Source organism: Salvelinus alpinus, chromosome 37 (assembly GCF_045679555.1).
Source record: "Salvelinus alpinus chromosome 37, SLU_Salpinus.1, whole genome shotgun sequence".
Classification (NCBI taxonomy): Eukaryota; Metazoa; Chordata; class Actinopteri; order Salmoniformes; family Salmonidae; genus Salvelinus; species Salvelinus alpinus.
In genome coordinates, this window is record NC_092122.1 from 9,928,149 (window position 1) to 9,947,672 (window position 19,524).

The 19,524-nt window shown below is 42.1% G+C and overlaps 2 protein-coding genes across 14 annotated transcripts in view; both read right to left on the reverse strand.

Annotated features, from left to right (window-relative positions):
- LOC139565617 (filamin-C-like) overlaps positions 1-4,132 on the reverse strand; it is an 84,485-nt gene extending 80,353 nt beyond the window's left edge. For 6 of the 11 annotated variants that reach the window (XM_071386054.1, XM_071386048.1, XM_071386047.1 and 3 more), the window contains exon 1: positions 3,273-4,132. In XM_071386054.1, coding sequence (XP_071242155.1) covers positions 3,273-3,651 — 379 coding nt within the window. In that variant the 5' untranslated portion in view covers positions 3,652-4,132. The remainder of the gene's footprint in view (positions 1-3,272) is intronic. The other 5 variants (XM_071386056.1, XM_071386052.1, XM_071386055.1 and 2 more) reach the window with 1 other exon arrangement.
- Positions 4,133-9,640: 5,508 nt separating this feature from the next.
- Positions 9,641-19,524, reverse strand: part of LOC139566112 (coiled-coil domain-containing protein 136-like) — a 44,934-nt gene continuing 35,050 nt past the window's right edge. The window contains exons 6-9 of one of the 3 annotated variants that reach the window (XM_071387039.1): positions 18,115-18,424; positions 17,732-17,866; positions 16,242-16,356; positions 9,641-13,072 (exon numbers count right to left, since the gene is read on the reverse strand). In XM_071387039.1, the coding sequence (XP_071243140.1) occupies positions 16,252-16,356; positions 17,732-17,866; positions 18,115-18,424 (550 nt within the window). In that variant the 3' untranslated portion in view covers positions 9,641-13,072; positions 16,242-16,251. The remainder of the gene's footprint in view (positions 13,073-16,241; positions 16,357-17,731; positions 17,867-18,114; positions 18,425-19,524) is intronic. The other 2 variants (XR_011673055.1, XM_071387040.1) reach the window with 2 other exon arrangements.

Here is a 19,524-nt window from a genome sequence, read left to right on the forward strand (position 1 = left end):
AAAAAGCATTGGAAAAGAGCTACTGTAAGCACAGGCAAAATCCTAGAGGAAAACCTGTCTCAGTCTGCTTTCCAACAGACACTGGGAGGCAAAGTCAACTTTCAGCAGGAAAATATCCTAAAACACGAGGCCAAATCTACACTGGAGTTTCTTACCAAGACGACACTGAATGTTCCTGAGTGGCCTAGTTATAGTAGACTTAAATCGGCTTGAAAATCTATGGCAAGACCTGAAAATGGCTGTCTAGTAATGATCAACAACCAACTTGATTGAGCTTGAATATTTATTTTGAAAATAATGGGCAAATATTGTACAATCCAGGTATGCTATGCTCTTAGAGACGTACGCAAAAACAGTCACAGCTGTAGTCTCTTCCAAAGGTGATTCTAACATGTATTGATTTAGGGGGTGGAATACGTATCTAATCAAGATATATTACTACGTATTTTTCATAAATGAAATAAAATATAGAGTTTTGTCAAAGTGGAAGAAACAATCTATGATATTTTATTTTATTCATGAAAAATAAAACAGTAATATATCTTGTGTGGATCCTTGACAAAAAAGGATAATTAAATCCATTTTAATCCCATTTTGAAAACATAACTAAATGTTTAAAAAGTCAAGGGGTGCGAATACTTTCTGAAGGCACTGTATGTGACAGAAAGGAAACAAAGTGTAAAATGAAGAAAACAACAAAGACCAGAGTGGGAACTGGGGTCTGTACCACTGATGTCTCTTCAGAATAGGGGAATGGTACACTGTAAAAAAAAAGAAATTACATACTGTAAAAATGGTAGATATTGTACCTTTTTTACAGTAATTTATAGGTAACTGGTTGCCAGTAAATGATGGTAAAACCAACAGGATTTTTTTTACAGTGTACCACAGAACCTCTAATCATATTGACTGGTCCAGTAGCTGCGATCTTCAGGTATTTAATAGTCTTTGGTGGTCTTTACACCTTCAAACAGTTGACACAAGGACAGATCTAACACCAACACACCTAAGGCACTGCTGAAACAACTGCTGTGTGTGTGCCAACCCCTTGCCATCCCATCTTGTTGCCCAACCTGTTTGCAGTCTGTTTGGCTGTTGGTAGGCAGAATGAATGGCTGTTGCCATGCTCTTATCAAGACTTGGCCAACACAGCCACAACAAATCAGCACAACAGATGTGGACAGCAAGGTGGGATGCTTTGATGTGCCGCCTTTTCTCATGAACCTGTTTTAGATTCTGAGAATAAATATAATAGCATTGATTAGTTTCAAGGCAGAACGCCCGGCCAAGGACCATTTTCCTTAGAACCACATATTCTCTGAGCACAAGGTGCATTCATAAATCACTGTTATAAGGCTCGGCAACAGAGGAGCCCTCCACAGGGCCAGTCTTAACAGTAGACTACTGTCTGTCCGGCTGGCTGCTGCATCATCATCATCATCATCATCATATGCCACCAGGGGTCTTTTCATAGTCCCCAAATCCAGAACGAATTCAAGAAAGCGTAGAGCCCATATTGCATGGAACTTCCTTCCATCTCATATTGCTTAAAAAACAGATAAAGCAACAACACCTCATCCCTATTTGACCTAGGTAGTTTGTGTGGATGCATTTTTTATTTAACTAGGCAAGTCAGTTAAGAGCTAATTCTTATTTACAATGACGGCCTACCGGGGAACAGTGGGTTAACTGCCTTGTTCAGGGGTAGAACGACAGATCTTAACCTCGTCAGCTCAGGGATTCGATCTAGCAACCTTTCGGTTACTGGCCCAACATTCTAACCACTAGGCTACCTGCCGCCCCTGCCGCTAAGAATTTTTTATTTATTTTATGATGTAGTTCCGTCCTTGAGCTGTTCTTGTCTATTGATGTTCTGTATTGTGTCATGTTTCATGTTTTGTGTGGACCCCAGGAAGAGTAGCTGCTGCTTTTGCAACAGCTAATGGGGATCCAAATACAAAACCAAAAATACCTAAAATACCAAAAATACCAAAAAATCATCATAATCCACATTAGATCCAGTCAGGGCCATCAAGCTGAGCCCCTGCCTCTCTGATGTTGTTATTGGTTCTCCAAGAACATATCCTACATCCTGGAGCAGTGATTCTATAAGACCTGGTGGGTAATGTCATCAGATAAGATAAAATGTGAGTGACGTATGCTGAGTGTACAAAACATTAAGAACACCTGTAAAGACTGACCAGGTGAATCCAGGTGAAAGCTATGATCCCTTATTCATGTCACCTGTCAAATCCACTTCAATAAGTGTAGATGAACGGGAGGACACAGGTTAAAGAAGGATTTTTAAGCCTTGAAACAATTGAGACATGGATTGGGTGTGTGCCATTCAGAGGGTGAATGGGCAAGACGAAATATGTGTGTGCCTTTTGAATGGGATATCTACAAATGCGTTGTAGACTACTTGTTACTTATTCATCTTTATTTCACATATTTGAACACATGAGATAGAGATGCCAAATTATTACATCATTCAGAAGCAACTACAAAGTCATTGCCTAATTAAAATGGGAGACTATCCATTCCATGAGAACGCTCGAAATGACTCATTCAGTATTTAATTTCATGAACAACAAATGACAGCAGCTAAATTGGTTAAACCTGAGATTGTAATGACTCTCAATTGGCAGTGACGCTTCTAATGAGACCATGCTTGATTTACACAGTAATAACACAGGAATCCAGAGGCATGCACCGAATCCAGAGTCTCTCTGTTTCCCGGATACAGCTGAAAGCAGTCTTTGTCGGGCAGTCAGAAAGGGGACATTTCTTGATTGGCGCATCCTGAACACACCGCGCCGTTGTCTGGTCACTTACGCACAGAAATACATATCAACGACGTGCGTAATTTGCGTCAAAAAGTACAGTGCTTTTCAGTTATGCACTGTTTATAACGCACGCAACAACAATTATGCACTGTTTATAACGCATGCAACAGTTATGGAGAAGTGAAAACACAACTCTGAACAATATAAATATGGAACAATCAACAACACAACCAGGAATAATTTTTATTCTTATAAAAAAAAGCTGCATTGCGCATTACTTTTCTATAACATCAAAGTGTGTTTCATTCATTTTGAGGAGAAATCATTCTCAGACTCATTCCCCTGGCTCAAATACGCCCTCTAACCAGTAACTGTATCCCCAAAAGTGGCTACCCCAGACAGAGTGGACAAAGCAACAACTTTCAACATGTTCCCGAGAAACCCAACCATTGCGCTATATCGGTCCTAAATGCAAACACCACTTACCTATCGATACCAGCTTTATGTGTTCTCTCTCCAAGAATTCCAGCGCGACGGACACATTTTCCAGTTTCATCTGTCTGAAGTTAGGTCTGGCGTGGTACTTTCTGTACATTTTCTTCTGGCTCAAAACCTCCAGGAGACCGATGAGCTTGAGCCCGTCGGTCAGGTCTTTCTGTAGGTCGTTGATCCGCTTGTTGAGGCACTTGAGGTGCTCGTTACACCACCTGGTGAAGGTGTTCTGTTGGATTTTCTTCCAGGGCGCATCCTCAGCGAGGTCCTTCTCCGTGGCCGGCATCTCCTCTTCTTCGTCGTCCCCGTTGTCCGTACTCTGGTAGTACTGCGGCGGCTGCTGCTGCTCGTAGTAAGTATTATTGCTCATCATGTTGTCGGTTTCCGTGCCCTTTTTATACCACAATCAGTGGGGCCAGTGTGTGAACGTTACGGCACGCAAGGGAGCGTGGAAATAAATAAATAAATGTTTCTTGCCCGCCAGTGCCAAGCTTGCGCACTGGCCGTGAAAAAAGTTGTAAAACTTGGAAAAATATGAAAGAAAGAGTAAGTGAGATTTTCGTTTGTACTTGTGATTGGAGTGGAGCTTGTCCGTTTAATCCGTTTATCGTTTCCAACGTGGACGGTCCCCTGATTTTTAATGTATCAGAATAGTGAAAAAAAGTGGTAGCTGCATCCTAATAGACACCTTGGCACGGAAGAAGAATATACTGTAGAAAGATGAACGCGTTGTCTGTACAATGGACAGCACAGGACCGCTAGTAGCCCTACGACGTCGGCGGCGGCAGCCTGCTTGGTGAAGTCGGTTACACTTGAGTAGCTAAATGAAGCTCTAGGCAGGACAGGGTTTTAAAAAGCTCGGCACCCCTGAAGCTCGCGTCAGGCCCCTGGACTCCCTGGAATGCCCCCGTCATGACCATATACAACTGCAGGATGGGTATTCTCTAATCAGACGGAGATAGCGAGAGGCAACACCATTGGGTAACATAAGAGAAGGGGGTCAACGATTGGCCCTGGGGCGCCATAACAGTTGTGACACTTCTCTTTATTTTTAGGCTCTCCAAATTGGGCGAGGGGGACGGAGCTTTGCGGTTGTTGTAAAAGTGAACGGTGACCAGGGCCTAACGGGCGTTAATAACAATTGGACCATGAAGGGAAAATGATGCCAGCATCTTCAATAGATCCAACCTTTACCAGCCAGGGTTACTCTTGCTGTCACTCATATGTCCACTGATGCAGCATTGTGTTGTCAAACATATATATTTTAAACATGATAAATAAACTCACATGACAAGCTTTTGATGCTTAATTAATTAACAAGAGGAAGATCATACAGGATTCTTGGGTTGACAGGCGTTTCAAAAGTTAAAGGGTTGTTCAGTTTGTTAATATATGACTTAAGCTTAATGTCGGGGGCTTTTGCAATGTACCACCCCAGAGAGAACATGGCACATGTGCATGTATAGATTATGCTTTACTGAAGAGAATGACAGAGCACTATCAGGCCATGCTGCTCTCTTTCTCTCACTCTTTCGGACTCTCACTCTTTCGCTCTCTCACTCACTCACTCACTCACTGACACACACACACACGGGCCAATTAACGGGCCAATTAACACATGGAGTGAGACTTCTTACACAGAATAATTCATATCAGTTTTAGTTATCTTGCAGTTTATATACATTCTTGCTCTAACCTTGCAAACTGCAGTATAGCCTATTGCCAATGTACAGGTAGCTGCCAAAATAAAGGAAACACTTGAGTAAATTAAGCAGGTGCTTTCACACAGGTGTGGTTCCTGAATTAATTAAGCCAAGTGAAAGTTACTCCTGAGGTGGTGACCTTTTGCACCCTCTATAACCACTGAGATTATTATTTGACTCTGCTGGTCAGCTATGAGTGTTCGAACATCTTGAAGAACAATCTGGCGTTAAGTATTCTGGCCACCCCTCAGAGCCTTGTTCCTCTCTAGGTTTCTTCCTAGGTTGCTACCTTCCTAGGGATATTTTGCTAGCCAGTGTGCTTCTACATCTGTATTGCTTGCTCTCTGGGGATTTAGGCTGGGTTTCTGTACAAGCACTTTGTGACAACTGCTGATGTAAAAAGGGCTTTATAAATACATTTGATTGATTGATTGATTGATTAAGCAATTAACATCCCATCATGCTTAGGGTCATGTATAAAAAAGCCCAGTTGTTCATTATTTTGTCCACAATGGCTGGAAGAAGAGATCTCAGTGACTTTGAAAGACGAGTCTCAAAGAAGCAGGGGTTTAAAGTGTGTGTGTGTTGGTGTGTGTTTCTGTATGTGCCTGTGTGAGCCTGTGTGTGTGTCTCAGTCACCAGATCTCAACCCAATTGAACAGTTATTGGAGCGATTCTGGAGCGGTGCTTGAGAGAGCGTTTTCCACCACCATCAACAAAACACCAAATTATGGAATTTCTCGTGGAAGCTTGGTATTGCATACCACCAATAGAGTTTCAGACACTTGTAGGATCTATGCCAAGGCACATTGAATATGTTCTGTTGCCTCGTGGTGGCCCAAAGCCCTATGAAGATGCATAATGTTGATGTTTCCTTTATTTAGTCAGCTATCTGTTTTTTCGTTAGACAACTTTTATTTTATTGCACTAATATACGCATAACAATACGTGATAAAAAATAAAACACACACAGACACTCAAGAGTTAAAGAACAGGTAAGACATTTATAAAAATTCTTACCAAAGATACTGGCAAAACATGGCAAATGTAAAAAACAAAAACATGCATAACATTTCATGAATCAAAAAGTCTGACATTTTTATGCCTTGGGCGCACAATGCTGTGGGTGGGGTGCTCAACTCTGCTACTCTTGGAGTCTGGGATGGCCTGATGGTCCTCCCCACCCTCCCTGATCCTCTTACGGGACTTGGACAGCTGAGAGAAGAGGTCCTGCTGGTTCTCTCTGGAGCTCTTCATGCTGCACTGGCAGTGAGTCATGGTTCTGGTGGCTGTTTCTCTCGTCAGAGAAGCCAGACCACATCACCTCTCTCCCCCTATGCCTCTCACCATGGCTGGGCCTGGAGTAGCAGTAGGGGTCAGGGCGACTAATCCTTCTCCAGCTCTGGCTGTGGCCAGGTTGGCTGGAGGCAGCAAGAGGGACACTGCCCTTCTGAAGGGATTCCATGTTAGTTTCCCACACGTCCAGCACCAAGTAAGACTGGATGTCCTTCAGCTCCAGGCAGTCTTTGATAGCCTGGGCCCTTGGTGCAGACACTTCAGACACCCAGAATGTCTTCTTCACAATGTGGACAACTGAGGGCAGCCATCCAGAAGACAGATTTGTAAGTCAAGTGTTGATTAGGAGACAAAGAAACATGTATTTTTTTCCTATTATTGAATTATATTACATTTATGCATGAGTTATTTTTTGGAGACAATTTGAATTTTGAACATTTAAAAAGCCTTGCCCAGTTTGTGGATTCCAGGCAAATAGTAAGATTTATCAGGAGGCATTGTAACACACTTGATCAGATCAGTTTGTAAATAAGGAATTAAGCACAATTTATCATTCTGTTCGGTTCCGTTTCTCGGAATATACATTGTCAAAATTCTAGAATTTTGGCAACCGATAAATTTGCTGAAATAGAATGGTTGCATCAGAGTTCTAGAGTAACAAAGAACGTGAGGAGTATGATTCTTTAGCCAACATTCTACCTTGATATCAGTCAGATCTTCAGTATTTACAAAAATACGAAATACACAAGTTCAAAATGTATCTGGCAACACAAAGGTGACTTTTTGTTCTTTCAAATAATATAATTTCATCATAATTATGTGTGCTACAACTTTGAATGCCAATTGTCAGCATTGCCATCTAGGACAGGGTTGCACTGTATGAGTCAGAAATGCAGTTGTAATGGCCAATGTTGACTCATTTACCCCCCTATAAGAGAGTAAGCTTAAACAGTGGGGGACACAAGGGAACATACACACACACACACACTCAGAGGCAGTAGGCCCAAAATATCTACATCTCTCCCCCTCTTGTGTGGGTGATCTCACACCTCAGTCAGCAAGAGAGAGCATCAACATGTAATTGAGCTCTCAAACATGGCGTCTGAGACTCACTGGACTCACGTCTTCCATAATGTTGTTTCCTGAGGGGAAGGAAATGCCTGAGAACACCTGAAATGTCTACATTAACTAGTAAGCACTGCTTACAGCCCATTCAGAAAGTATTCACACCCCTTGACTATTTGCACAATTTGTTGTGTTACAAAGTGGGATTAAAATAGATTTAATTGTATTTTTTTGTCAACAATCTACACAAACTACTCTGTAATGTCAAAGTAGAAATAAAATTCTAATATTTGTTAAAAAAAACAACACTAATATATCTTTATTAGATAAATATTCACACCCTGAGTCAATACATAGAATTACCTTTGGCACATTTGGCTGTGAGTCTTTCTGGGCAAGTCTCTAAGAGCTTTCCACACCTGGATTGTGCTACATTTGCCCATTATTCTTTTCAACATTCTTCAAGCTCTGTCAAGTTGGTTGTTGGGCATTGCCAGACAAACACATTTTCAGGTCTTGCCATAGATTTTCAAGCAGATTTAAGTCCAAACTGTAACTCGGCCACTCAGGAACATTCACTCTCTTCTTGGTAAGCAACTCTAGTGTAGATTTGACCTTGTGTTTTAGGTTATTGTCCTGCTGAAAGGGGAATCTCAGTGTCTGGTGGAAAGCAGACTGAACCAAGTTTTCCTCTAGGATTTTGCCTGTGCTTAGCTTCGTTCTGTTTATTTTTTGTCGTGAAAAACTCGTCCTTAATGATTACAAGCATACCCATAACAGAGACATAATCATTAGATCATTTGTTTTGGCACTATCCATATCTAGCTTGTTTTTGGTCGCAGGTTCAGGAATGGTTGAAGAATTACAACATTTACCTGGCGTTAACTCTGCATTTAGCACTGCTGGGTGATCTGAAAGGCCATAATCAATTGATCAATGATATAATATTACTCTTACTAAAAATGTTGATCTTTTTAATTTACAATCTGTAGAAGCTACGAGAATAGAAAAGTTCAGAACTGTTGTGAAACATCACAGCACAGTTGAAAAAATATATGGCAAATAGAAATCCCAAAATGGATGGTGTTCATAGATAGATGGGAGGGGTTGAGGGTAGCTGAAAGATGGGACTAAAGACAAACAAAAGATAACTGATGTAAAATATACTGTATCCATGGAATGTATATAGTATGTATAAGCTGGAAGTACAAGCCTAAGTGTTGTCCATTAGTTTACTCCAATTAGGGGAAGGGTGATAGGGTTAGGGGAAATAATACAGGTAAATATATATAGTGAACAAAAATATAAATGCAACATGCATTTATATTTTTTTAAGACATTTCAGCTGTGAATTTTTTATAATGTGTAAAAAAAAAAAAAAAAAGTTTGACATTGTGGGTTATTGTGTGTAGGCCAGTGCCAAAAACATCTCTACTTAATCCATTTTAAATTCAGGCTGTAACAAAACAAAATGTGGGGGGAAAAAATATTTTCTCTCAAGGGGTGTGAATACTTTCTGAAGGGACTGTACAACAACTAAGTTACACACTGATATGTCATGTTATAGGGTACACATGTAGTCTTCTCATGTACAGTCATGTTTTCTGAATGTAGGATGCTTGGACTGTGAACCTTGCTGTATTTTGGGAATGAGCTTATATCATGCAAAGCAGACATGCTGTCCATGAGATATAATAGACCAAATGCCTGGAATGTGAACACATTGTGTAGTGTGCACAGCTAACATTATGAATACAGGCACTACAGTGTGTATCATAACTGTATAATGACTAGAGTATAGTGAATAGCGTGTGTATAGTAGAGAATAGTGTGTGTCCATCAGGTACGGCCCTCACTTGTAATGGATCTGAGTGAGAGGCCTTGAGACTGAGCACTGGAACTATATATAAAACCCCTGGAGGAGGGAGAGACAGTTAAGCACCCAGAGGGGTGTGATAGGGTTGCAGGGGGCTACGATGCAGGGAGTGTTGATCATCTTTCCTCTTTACGATGTTCCTTTGGAAACTCCTCTCTGACCTGTCAACAGGTCAGTCACACAGCGAATAAAAATCGGACTGATCTGTCTACAGCTTGTAGTCTGCAATTCACTTAGAAATGTCTGTGGTATATTCAATCAAACTGAGATTAGGAGACGTTTCTGGAATAAGGCAAAATAACATTGATCAGGAATGTTCATATGAGACAGCATGTTCATGAACATTCTTTTACAGTAACATTGCTTTGAGACCAGTTGAGTCCACACACACAGACAGAGACAGACAGAGACAGAGACAGATAGAATGAGGATAAACTACTTTTATTTCTCAGTTCATTTACAAAATGTACAGGCTATTTACCAAAATACTCACAATATTCTCATTAACCCATAAAAGCCCATTGAGACATTGACTGACAAGGTGCAGTAGTACAGACTATGGCAACATCGGAATCAGCGCTGCATAAAAGAGACATTGACAGTAGCCATGTCACACAGACCCAGACAGAGAGACATACAGAACGAGCTGCAGCTTTACATAAGGTCAAAGGTCAAACTTCACATCATCACATACAGTGAGCAGCAGCCAGTTTCTAGTTAAGAGCACAGGTTGTTTTGACATGTGGAATAGTTTCCGTAATATGTCTCGCTTTTACTGTTTAAGCTTCCATGCTGGAATAGAAGCAGGGTCAAAAAAAGGACACTGTCAGTGGATTTTACAGTATTTGAAGCACAGCAGAGAAGTGAAGATAAATACCCGAAAAATCTATACTCATTGTAGAGACCAGACAACTGAAGAAGAAAAGTAGAATAGAGTAGAGTGCGATAGAATAGAAGAGACTGTATGAAACCAGAGACAATATTAAGAGTGACAACCCAGTAAAGTAGTAAATCAACTAAGAGAGACTGACATAGTAAGAAAGAAATCACAAATGATTCTGATTAGTCATGCATGAAGACGGTCATAATACATTGGCTGAAATGACTGTGACTACAGGAACTAGATCTACCCATCTATAGGCATGCAAGTTGTTTACTAAGTCTAACATGCAATATCTATACATGTTACTGTCTCACACATATACACTACTCATGCACTGGCTGTGTTCAGTCAATTCAAAAAGAACCCTCTACTCAATCTAGAACTGCTCTCAAATCAACAAACCATGTTATTTAACAGTGCTAAACGATTTCCTATTTACAATACAATACAAATACCACATGTTGGTACACAACTACAGATATTGTTTTTTACATACACTGTAGCATGCACTTACCTACCAATGAGATCTTATATTGTCTCTGCACTGTGGAAACAATAGTCTATGCATAGCCTATAAGCGTTCATGTTTTTCACTACACCTCAGTGTTCAATTGCCCATCACACAGTTATGATTGTGAAACATGTATTGAAACAAATATTATATACTTATAGTAGTAATTTATTGATTCATAGCACAAACTAGAAGCACTAATTACCTATACATATTTATAATGCTAGAACTCTACAATGGGATATTGGAATACAGAAGAATATTGGCTAAGCACGCGTTCAATGTATTGTCACCTACACACCCACGCAATTAAGTTAATTAGCTCGCCTACATACATCTATGAAACAAGCCAACTAACTGTCAGTCATGAAAGCACACTACGAATCCAGGCACCAGCTATAACGCTTACTGCATTCTGTACACGTTTCTCACAAACGATCCTCTAGAAAAGAAAACCTGTTAGATTGCTCTCTCAGTCATAGTCGTTGTGTGTTCTTGGACAAAGACCATTTAACTCTAAAATAACGCCACCGTTCTAACTCAACGCAAAGCGCATTTCTGACATTGTGCTCCACAGGTCACGTAAAGGAGTTGAAATTATTTTTCTTGCTATGTATTTACAAGGTAGCTAAATCATGCCAAAAGTAGAGTAAGAATCAAAAAGTATTCTGTGGGCAACTCCGTAGGTGCCGAAACGGCAGAGTAAAGGTTAGACATCTTCTCCATGACAACAGTGTCACATCGCTGTTGTTGTTTGGTCAATCTATCATTGGAATGTGTTGTGTCAAGCTTACGGCAATGACACTGAAAAGGTCCCATGCATTGCAGGCAAGTTACAGTTGCAGAACCTGTGAATAAACTGTATGCTTCGTGCCAACAAAGAAAAGGGCATCATCGTTAGAGAACATAGATATCAGAGATTAGAACGCAAACAGTACAAGACGAAAAGACTAGGTAAGAGAACACCCAAAATGCACATCTTAGAAAACAATGGTCCATATTTCATCACTGGCTCCACTTTTCATTTTGGTGACCTATATTGATTGTTTGTCATTTTTCAGGATGCTTGTGACGATTAATATTAAAAAAATAACGCAAAACATTTAAACACAATGTCTATTTACAAAAATAACTCTCTGTTTCAAATAACGAGCCTTGTTAAGTTCTGTTTCTAAGCAGAACCAAACACAGTGGAATCAGTCATTAAATATCTCCTCAGTCTTGGGGATAAATTCTTCCTATGGCTACAAAAATAGACATCTAGCTGGAAATCATTTGGACTGTCAAATTGAATACAGCAAGTTGCATTTATGATAGTATTGATGTGTATAGTGGTTGTGGTTCCATACACATACAGATATAACCAATAACCAATTAGGAGAAAGTGCAGAGAGAGAGAGAGAGAGAGAGAGAGAGAGAGAGAGAGAGAGAGAGAGAGAGAGAGAGAGAGAGAGAGAGAGAGAGAGAGAGAGAGAGAGAGAGAGAGAGAGAGAGAGAGGGAGAGAGAGAGAGAACCATTTACAAAGGAGACAAACATCCAATACATCAAACTCATATAATCAAACCCTCCTCCACACAACTTAATTTAAGCGTAAAAAGAGCATGCCACAAAAGAAACAGAAGGAAAAGTGTTAAAATAGTAAATTGTGAGCCGTAAAGACACGTAAAGACACGTAAAGTGTAGCAGAGAAAATAGCATTGGCAATGTTCAAAGTGATTCACAAGGAGGGGTAGGATCTGGGATAAGATCACGTGCCCATTAGAAAGAGAAACATCTCATCAGTGACTCGATATGTGCAAGGGAAACAATAAGGCATGAGCTTTTCCCAACTCAACCTTTACAGGTTGTAAATAAACCAATCAAGCATCAACCAATCAAATCAAACAACAAACCATCAACCAATCAATAAATGCTCAGACATGTTCTGTGCTAAACTGTGTCTTTCAATTGACACCCACGCAGACACAGTACTGCCACAAACTCAGAGGCAGTCCCTGTTATATTATGCTGTTCCCTTAAACTCGTAAGTTTATCTAAAGAAGCGCAGAGAGAAGAGTAGTAGAGAGGGAAATCGATTGAGTCAAACTGAAGGACTTTAAAGAGAGAAATAAGATATTGCAGTCCTTATCGTTAGAGTGGCTTAAACAGGTATATGTATTTCTCCTTGAGTAATGTATGGGACTACTTCCTTGTTGTGTTGTATTTCCTGGTGAAAATGTCCGTTTTCGATGTAGTCCTCCTTGGAAGATGAAGCGAGGAGGAGATTTGACAGGGGGATCATGAGATAGGGGCATGGCATTGCCAATGTTGCCATGGGCAACCGGCAAAGTCATTTCCTGTACAGTGACTTCCTTTCTGTGTAGACCTCAGGTAAACGCTTTAGAAAGGCTGGGGACTATCAGGACTACAAGCGCTGCCACGGCAACCACCGCCACCAGGTTCCAGCCTCCCTCGCTCTCCTGGTGGCAAGAGGACAGAGGACAGGGTTCAAAGGTTACAGAGGTTATTCATTCACAATAAGGACAGCTCAAGTTTTAGCACACATACCGTACCAGCTCCTCGAGTTTGGTCAGAGTAGCTCAAACAACCACTTCGCTTTGCATACACGTTGGACACATCCATTTCCTCAACACACACGTTGGACACATCCATTTCCTCAACACACACGTTGGACACATCCATTTCCTCAACACACACGTTGGACACATCCATTTCCTCAACACACACGTTGGACACATCCATTTCCTCAACACACACGTTGGACACATCCATTTCCTCAACACACACGTTGGACACATCCATTTCCTCAACACACACGTTGGACACATCCATTTCCTCAACACACACGTTGGACACATCCATTTCCTCAACACACACGTTGGACACATCCATTTCCTCAACACACACGTTGGACACATCCATTTCCTCAACACACACGTTGGACACATCCATTTCCTCAACACACACGTTGGACACATCCATTTCCTCAACACACACGTTGGACACATCCATTTCCTCAACACACACGTTGGACACATCCATTTCCTCAACACACACGTTGGACACATCCATTTCCTCAACACACACGTTGGACACATCCATTTCCTCAACACACACGTTGGACACATCCATTTCCTCAACACACACGTTGGACACATCCATTTCCTCAACACACACGTTGGACACATCCATTTCCTCAACATACACGTTGGACACATCCATTTCCTCAACACACACGTTGGACACATCCATTTCCTCAACATACACGTTGGACACATCCATTTCCTCAACACACATGTTGGACACATCCATTTCCTCAACATACACGTTGGACACATCCATTTCCTCAACACACACATTGGACACATCCATTTCCTCAACATACACGTTGGACACATCCATTTCCTCAACACACACGTTGGACACATCCATTTCCTCAACACACACGTTGGACAAAGGAATCTTTTGTGCCTTACAGCCCAGTAATTTACAGCTCAATTGGGATACAGACCCACACAACCAACCAACACACTCCTATGCGAGAAGAGAGAAGACTTGAGTGGTGTTGGGTGTTGTTAGCCGCAGTATCTCTGTGTGTGTGTGTGTGTGTGTGTGTGTGTGTGTGTGTGTGTGTGTGTGTGTGTGTGTGTGTGTGTGTGTGTGTGTGTGTGTGTGTGTGTGTGTGTGTGTGTGTGTGTGTGAGAGAGAGAGAGAGAGAGAGAGAGAAAGCGAGAGAGAGAGAGAGAGAAAGTGATTTAGCAGTGATGTCTCCCTGGAGCCCAGTAAGAGGATCCCCTATAAGTGTGGTGTAGTGTGCAGACAGCTTCTCGCCCACACACAACTCGTGGCCATGTCATCCTAAAATGCACACCTGACCCTCTCATTAAAGTTTCAGAACCCTTACTCACATCAGGCTACAATAAAAGACAAACACTCCAACTCAGGCTAAATGTCCCAAGGTAAATAGCCAAACCTCATTCTAAATGTCCCAAGGTAAATAGCCAAACCTCATTCTAAATGTCCCAAGGTAAATAGCCAAACCTCATTCTAAATGTCCCAAGGTAAATAGCCATACCTCATTCTAAATCTCCCAAGCTAAATAGCCATACCTCATTCTACATTTCCCAAGCTAAATAGCCATACCTCATTCTAAATCTCCCAAGGTAAATAGCAATACCTCATTCTAAATCTCCCAAGGTAAATAGCAATACCTCATTCTAAATCTCCCAAGGTAAATAGCAATACCTCATTCTAAATCTCCCAAGGTAAATAGCAATACCTCATTCTAAATCTCCCAAGCTAAATAGCCATACCTCATTCTACATTTCCCAAGCTAAATAGCCATACCTCATTCTAAATCTCCCAAGGTAAATAGCCATACCTCATTCTAAATGCCTAAAGCTACATAACTCAATCTACTGTAAATACTCATGATGGAATGTCCATTGCAAAATAGCCTACCTATGCCTCACTGCAGGCCTCACTGCAGGGCTATGCCTCACTGCAGGCCTCACTGCAGGGCTATGCCTCACTGCCTCACTGCAGGCTGACCACAACACAGCATTCAGCCAGCTGGAGGTTGGAGGGAGAGAAGGTTTATCTAAACCCCAGTTCCCTGGCTCCCTGGCTGCTGTCCCGCCTGTGGAGGTCAGGCAGCAGCGGTGGGTGTTGACATCAGCGCTGTGTCATCCATCTTGGCTCTAGTGGTAATCTCTGCACAGTCCCAATGGAGACATGAAAGGAGCCGCGTGTCACTGTGTTTCTCTCGGCTAAGTGTGACGGACCACTCAAATAAAAGCCACCTTTCTCAGACGAAAACATCAAAGGAACAGGCAAGCAAGTGTGAAAGTCTCTTCTCTCTCCTTTTCATTTCTCTCTTACTAGCAGCTTTTCAAGTGTGGCGTCTGCTTGGCTGTTCCAAGCCAAGTTCTTAGTATTCTTAGAATCGGAGCCATTCCATTCAGTAGAGTCATAGTAAACACAGTGAATGGTGCATTTGGAGACTGCTGGGTGAGACTGAGTTATTGGACTGTCTGCCTCAGTGACTCTGCTAACTCTAAGGTTGACGGCCCACCTTCAGAGGAACACCAACGAGAGCCAAGTCGCTGATTTCCGTCAAGTATTTTCGCAACACTCTATTACCGTTTTGGTTCCAGCCCATTTGGTGTTAATGTGGCTTTGGATGTTTATTGTTCACCATAGAGGTTGAGTTTCTAAGACAGCTTGAGTTTGATTGACAGATCAAGAGAAAAGTGATTCTTAGAGGGGCATATTACATTGTAAGACATGGGTCTACTACACTGTAATAGCTGGTCTTGCCAGCACACGCTTATGCTTGAATCAGAGTCTTTAGGTCAGTGGAATAAGGTACCCTTCCACAACAGATCAAATACTGTCAGTACTTTGAACTCTAATAACATTTAACTACTAACAGCAACCACGCGTTCTGGCCCTATACTGTACATTTGCAATCTACAGTATTTCTGTGTGTGCAGTATTCTACATTCAGGCACACCCACAGCCAGAGGCTGAATAATCTGCATCTACAACAGATATTCAGCCTCTCCTAGAGGAAATAAGAGTTGACTATATTTGATTCTTCTAGATAAAGAAAGGGCATGCCCATACCTGGTCCCCTCTAGGACGCCAGCTCCTCCCACCAGCACCATATCAGGGCCATTATTACAATCATTCCTATGAAGGGGATGGAGAGAACAGGGGGCTCAGACGGAGGAGTGCAGTTCTGGGGAGAAAACAAGGGAGCGTGGGGGCATGAGAGAGGAGGAGGGAGATGGTGAGAGAAATCACAAATCATAATAAAGGGAGACAAAAATGAAAGAATTACATGTGGAGAGATAGATGAAGAGACAACAGATAAATAGATGGACATAAAACATCATGAGGTGATTGAGAGGTAGATAAATGGGATGACAGGCAGATAGACAGGTAGAGAGACCAATAGACAAGGACAGAGAGGGTGAGTGACAGAGAGGTCAGAACGAAATAAATAAAAAGATAGGCAGATTGTAAAAACCATATTGCGCAACATTTTGCAGGGTGGTTATGGTAAACAGATTTGACAATATGAATGTGAATGAGTTTATAAATAGGAGTTTTCAACAAAACACAGCCATGGAAACGATGAAGGGAGGGGAGAAACAGAAAGAGCATGCCATTAGAGCACATCAAAGATGGTTAAAGACAAGATGAACAACTTGTGTAATGATTCCATCTTGTCATTTAAAGATCTCTGCCCACACTGAAAAGTGCTGCCTGTCACTCAAATGGTCACTCAGACAGAGAGAACCCTGGGAGTTGTAGGCAGCTCAGCAGTGTGGGTGAGGCGGTTTAGTCACAAGATAAGGACAGGTGAGTGACATGAACTACTGTGGTACTCAGGCTGGATGGTCTAATTCCAAATCCTTGATAAGGAGACCACGTACACCCAATCAAATCATCAAGGGTGGAGTGGCTGGCTTATAAGCGCACATTTGTACACTATAATAACATGTGGGTTGATTTGTCTTTTTTGTTATTCAGTTTTCACCAAAACTCTGATTCAGCACTTCCTGGTTTTGATGGCATCAGACAGGAAGAGAAAGAGGATAAGGACCGGGTTGTTTAGGTGGACACGGGGACAGACACTGGACAGCGCGACAGGACGCAGAGACACACCGCCATTGAAGCAATGCATGTTGAGAAGAGGGCGGAAGAAACCAAGGACAAAAGTCGAGGACACAAGAATAACTGACTACACCACTGGAGGCAGAAAGAGGACGAGAGACAAGTCACGATTCCATGAGACATAGCTGTTTGACTGAGCTGTTGTTACTGACCCACATGCACACAGTACAGACAGACAGACAGACTTGATGCTTGAGGAGAATGGGTTAGTTAGCGCACAGTTACTCAAGTGTACTGTAAATACAGGTGTGTATGTGTATAGGTGTGTCTTCTCGTTCCCTTCTACTTACCTCATAACTAGCTCCTTCACCACCATAACCTTTCTTATAGCACATGTGTAGTGTCCCCTTATAGTAACACTTGTTTTCACCAACTCATACACAGAAGAGGCCATCGTTACCAAAGTTACCTCCCTCCAACCGCTGACCTCTCACCTGTGACTTCTTGCCGCCCAGCCTCTCTAGCTCCGCCCTATAGTGATGCAGTTCCTGCTCCAGCTCAACCCTCTCCTTCTGGCTGCAGTCAAACAGCCCCTGCAGTTCCGCAAGCTCCCCCTTCAACCCCTCACACTGGGAGACAGACAGAGACCCAGAGAGAGAGAGAGACAGAGACAGAGACAGAGACAGAGACAGAGACAGAGACAGAGAGAGAGAGAGAGAGAGAGAGAGAGAGAGAGAGAGAGAGAGAGAGAGAGAGAGAGAGAGAGAGAGAGAGACAGAGAGAAAGAGAAAGAGAGAGAGCATTTTCATTATCACATTTGGCTTACTCTGTTTTATAAGACTTGTATGTGGGTGTGTGAGAGCGTCTGTGTCCATACTTGTCCCTGTACTTGCGAGGCCCTCTCCTCAGCCAGTTTGAGCTGGTCTCGTAGGGAGAAGACTTCAGAGGGTCCCCCGTTCCAGTTGGTGATGGGCTTGCCATCGAACGAGATGTTCTTCTGGATGGAGGCATCCACCAAGCGCCCACCTTGCCCAGTCTGGGTCTGCCCACCCTGGGTCTGCCCACCCTGGGTCTGAGACAGGGTCATGTAGCCTCCAGCCTTCACTGATTCCTCATCCTGCCCAACGCCCTCATCCTTCTGGTCCTCGTCCCCCTCCCCTCTCAAGGTCAGGTAGACATCATTGGAGCTGTCATCCAGAGAGATCATTCAATGTATTAGCAATTTATAAGCATCATTCATCTGTATGTGTGTGTGTGTGTGTTTGCTGTGGTGTTGTTGAAATCCGCAGTGCAGTACTCGTCGCATTACTGATTCCCTCTCAGCATATTTTATTCACTGGGAGAAAGTTATATTGTGGGCCAACCATAACTCTCACAGAGTTTAAACATATTTAACTCTGTCCCCTGGGTCAACCACAACTCACAACTCTCCCAGAGTTTAAACATTCATGACATAACAGCTTATATGGTCAGATCACGCCATTACACCACAGTACTTTGCTAAAACAAAACCACACATTCTGTGAATCGGTAGAGTGAACATAAATAATTGAAGCTTAAGAATGGATGAGCACTATCAGTGTAGAAGACTAGAGTGCATTGAAGTAATATTCAGTGTGATGTATTACAGTGCAACACTGTGAAGAACTTACCACACCTCTCTCCTCTCTCATTCTGGGAAAACATGAGTCACTACTTCTGCCAATAAGTCCGATTCTTTCTCTGAGGCTAACGTTGGATAAATGTGTTGTGTTTTTCATTTGAGTAGATCTGGGTTGGAAAAGGGACTTGAGAATGAATTCAATGAAATTTCTATCCTAATACGATGTCGCCACAAACCTAGTTCCCGAAAAGAAACAAGTTATCTTTCAAAAACAGGAAATAAACTATGTCAGGATACAGTACATACACAGGCTGCGTCCTTACTAGTCTATGCATCCTGGAATTAAACATTGTTGTTTCCTAAGGCCTCACCCACATTAAACAATCACTTCAAAGGGGACGAGAGGGGCTAGGGTCTAGGGGGTGAAATGAAACCAGACCTAAGTACGCTCTTGCAGTAAGATTCTTAACTTCCCGCAGTGCTCTGCTGTGCTATTGCAGCCTGCCATATACAGTATAACCACCTCAATATCAGGTCTGTTTACATGGAGCTCAAATGGAGATGTTCTCCTGTGTCTCTGTATCCCCTTTGATCAGAGTGGTGACACCAGAGAGCAGAGAGTGGAGGGTTTATAGGGAACATGTTATGTAAGAATACAATACTCACTGAGTACATAGAGTACTC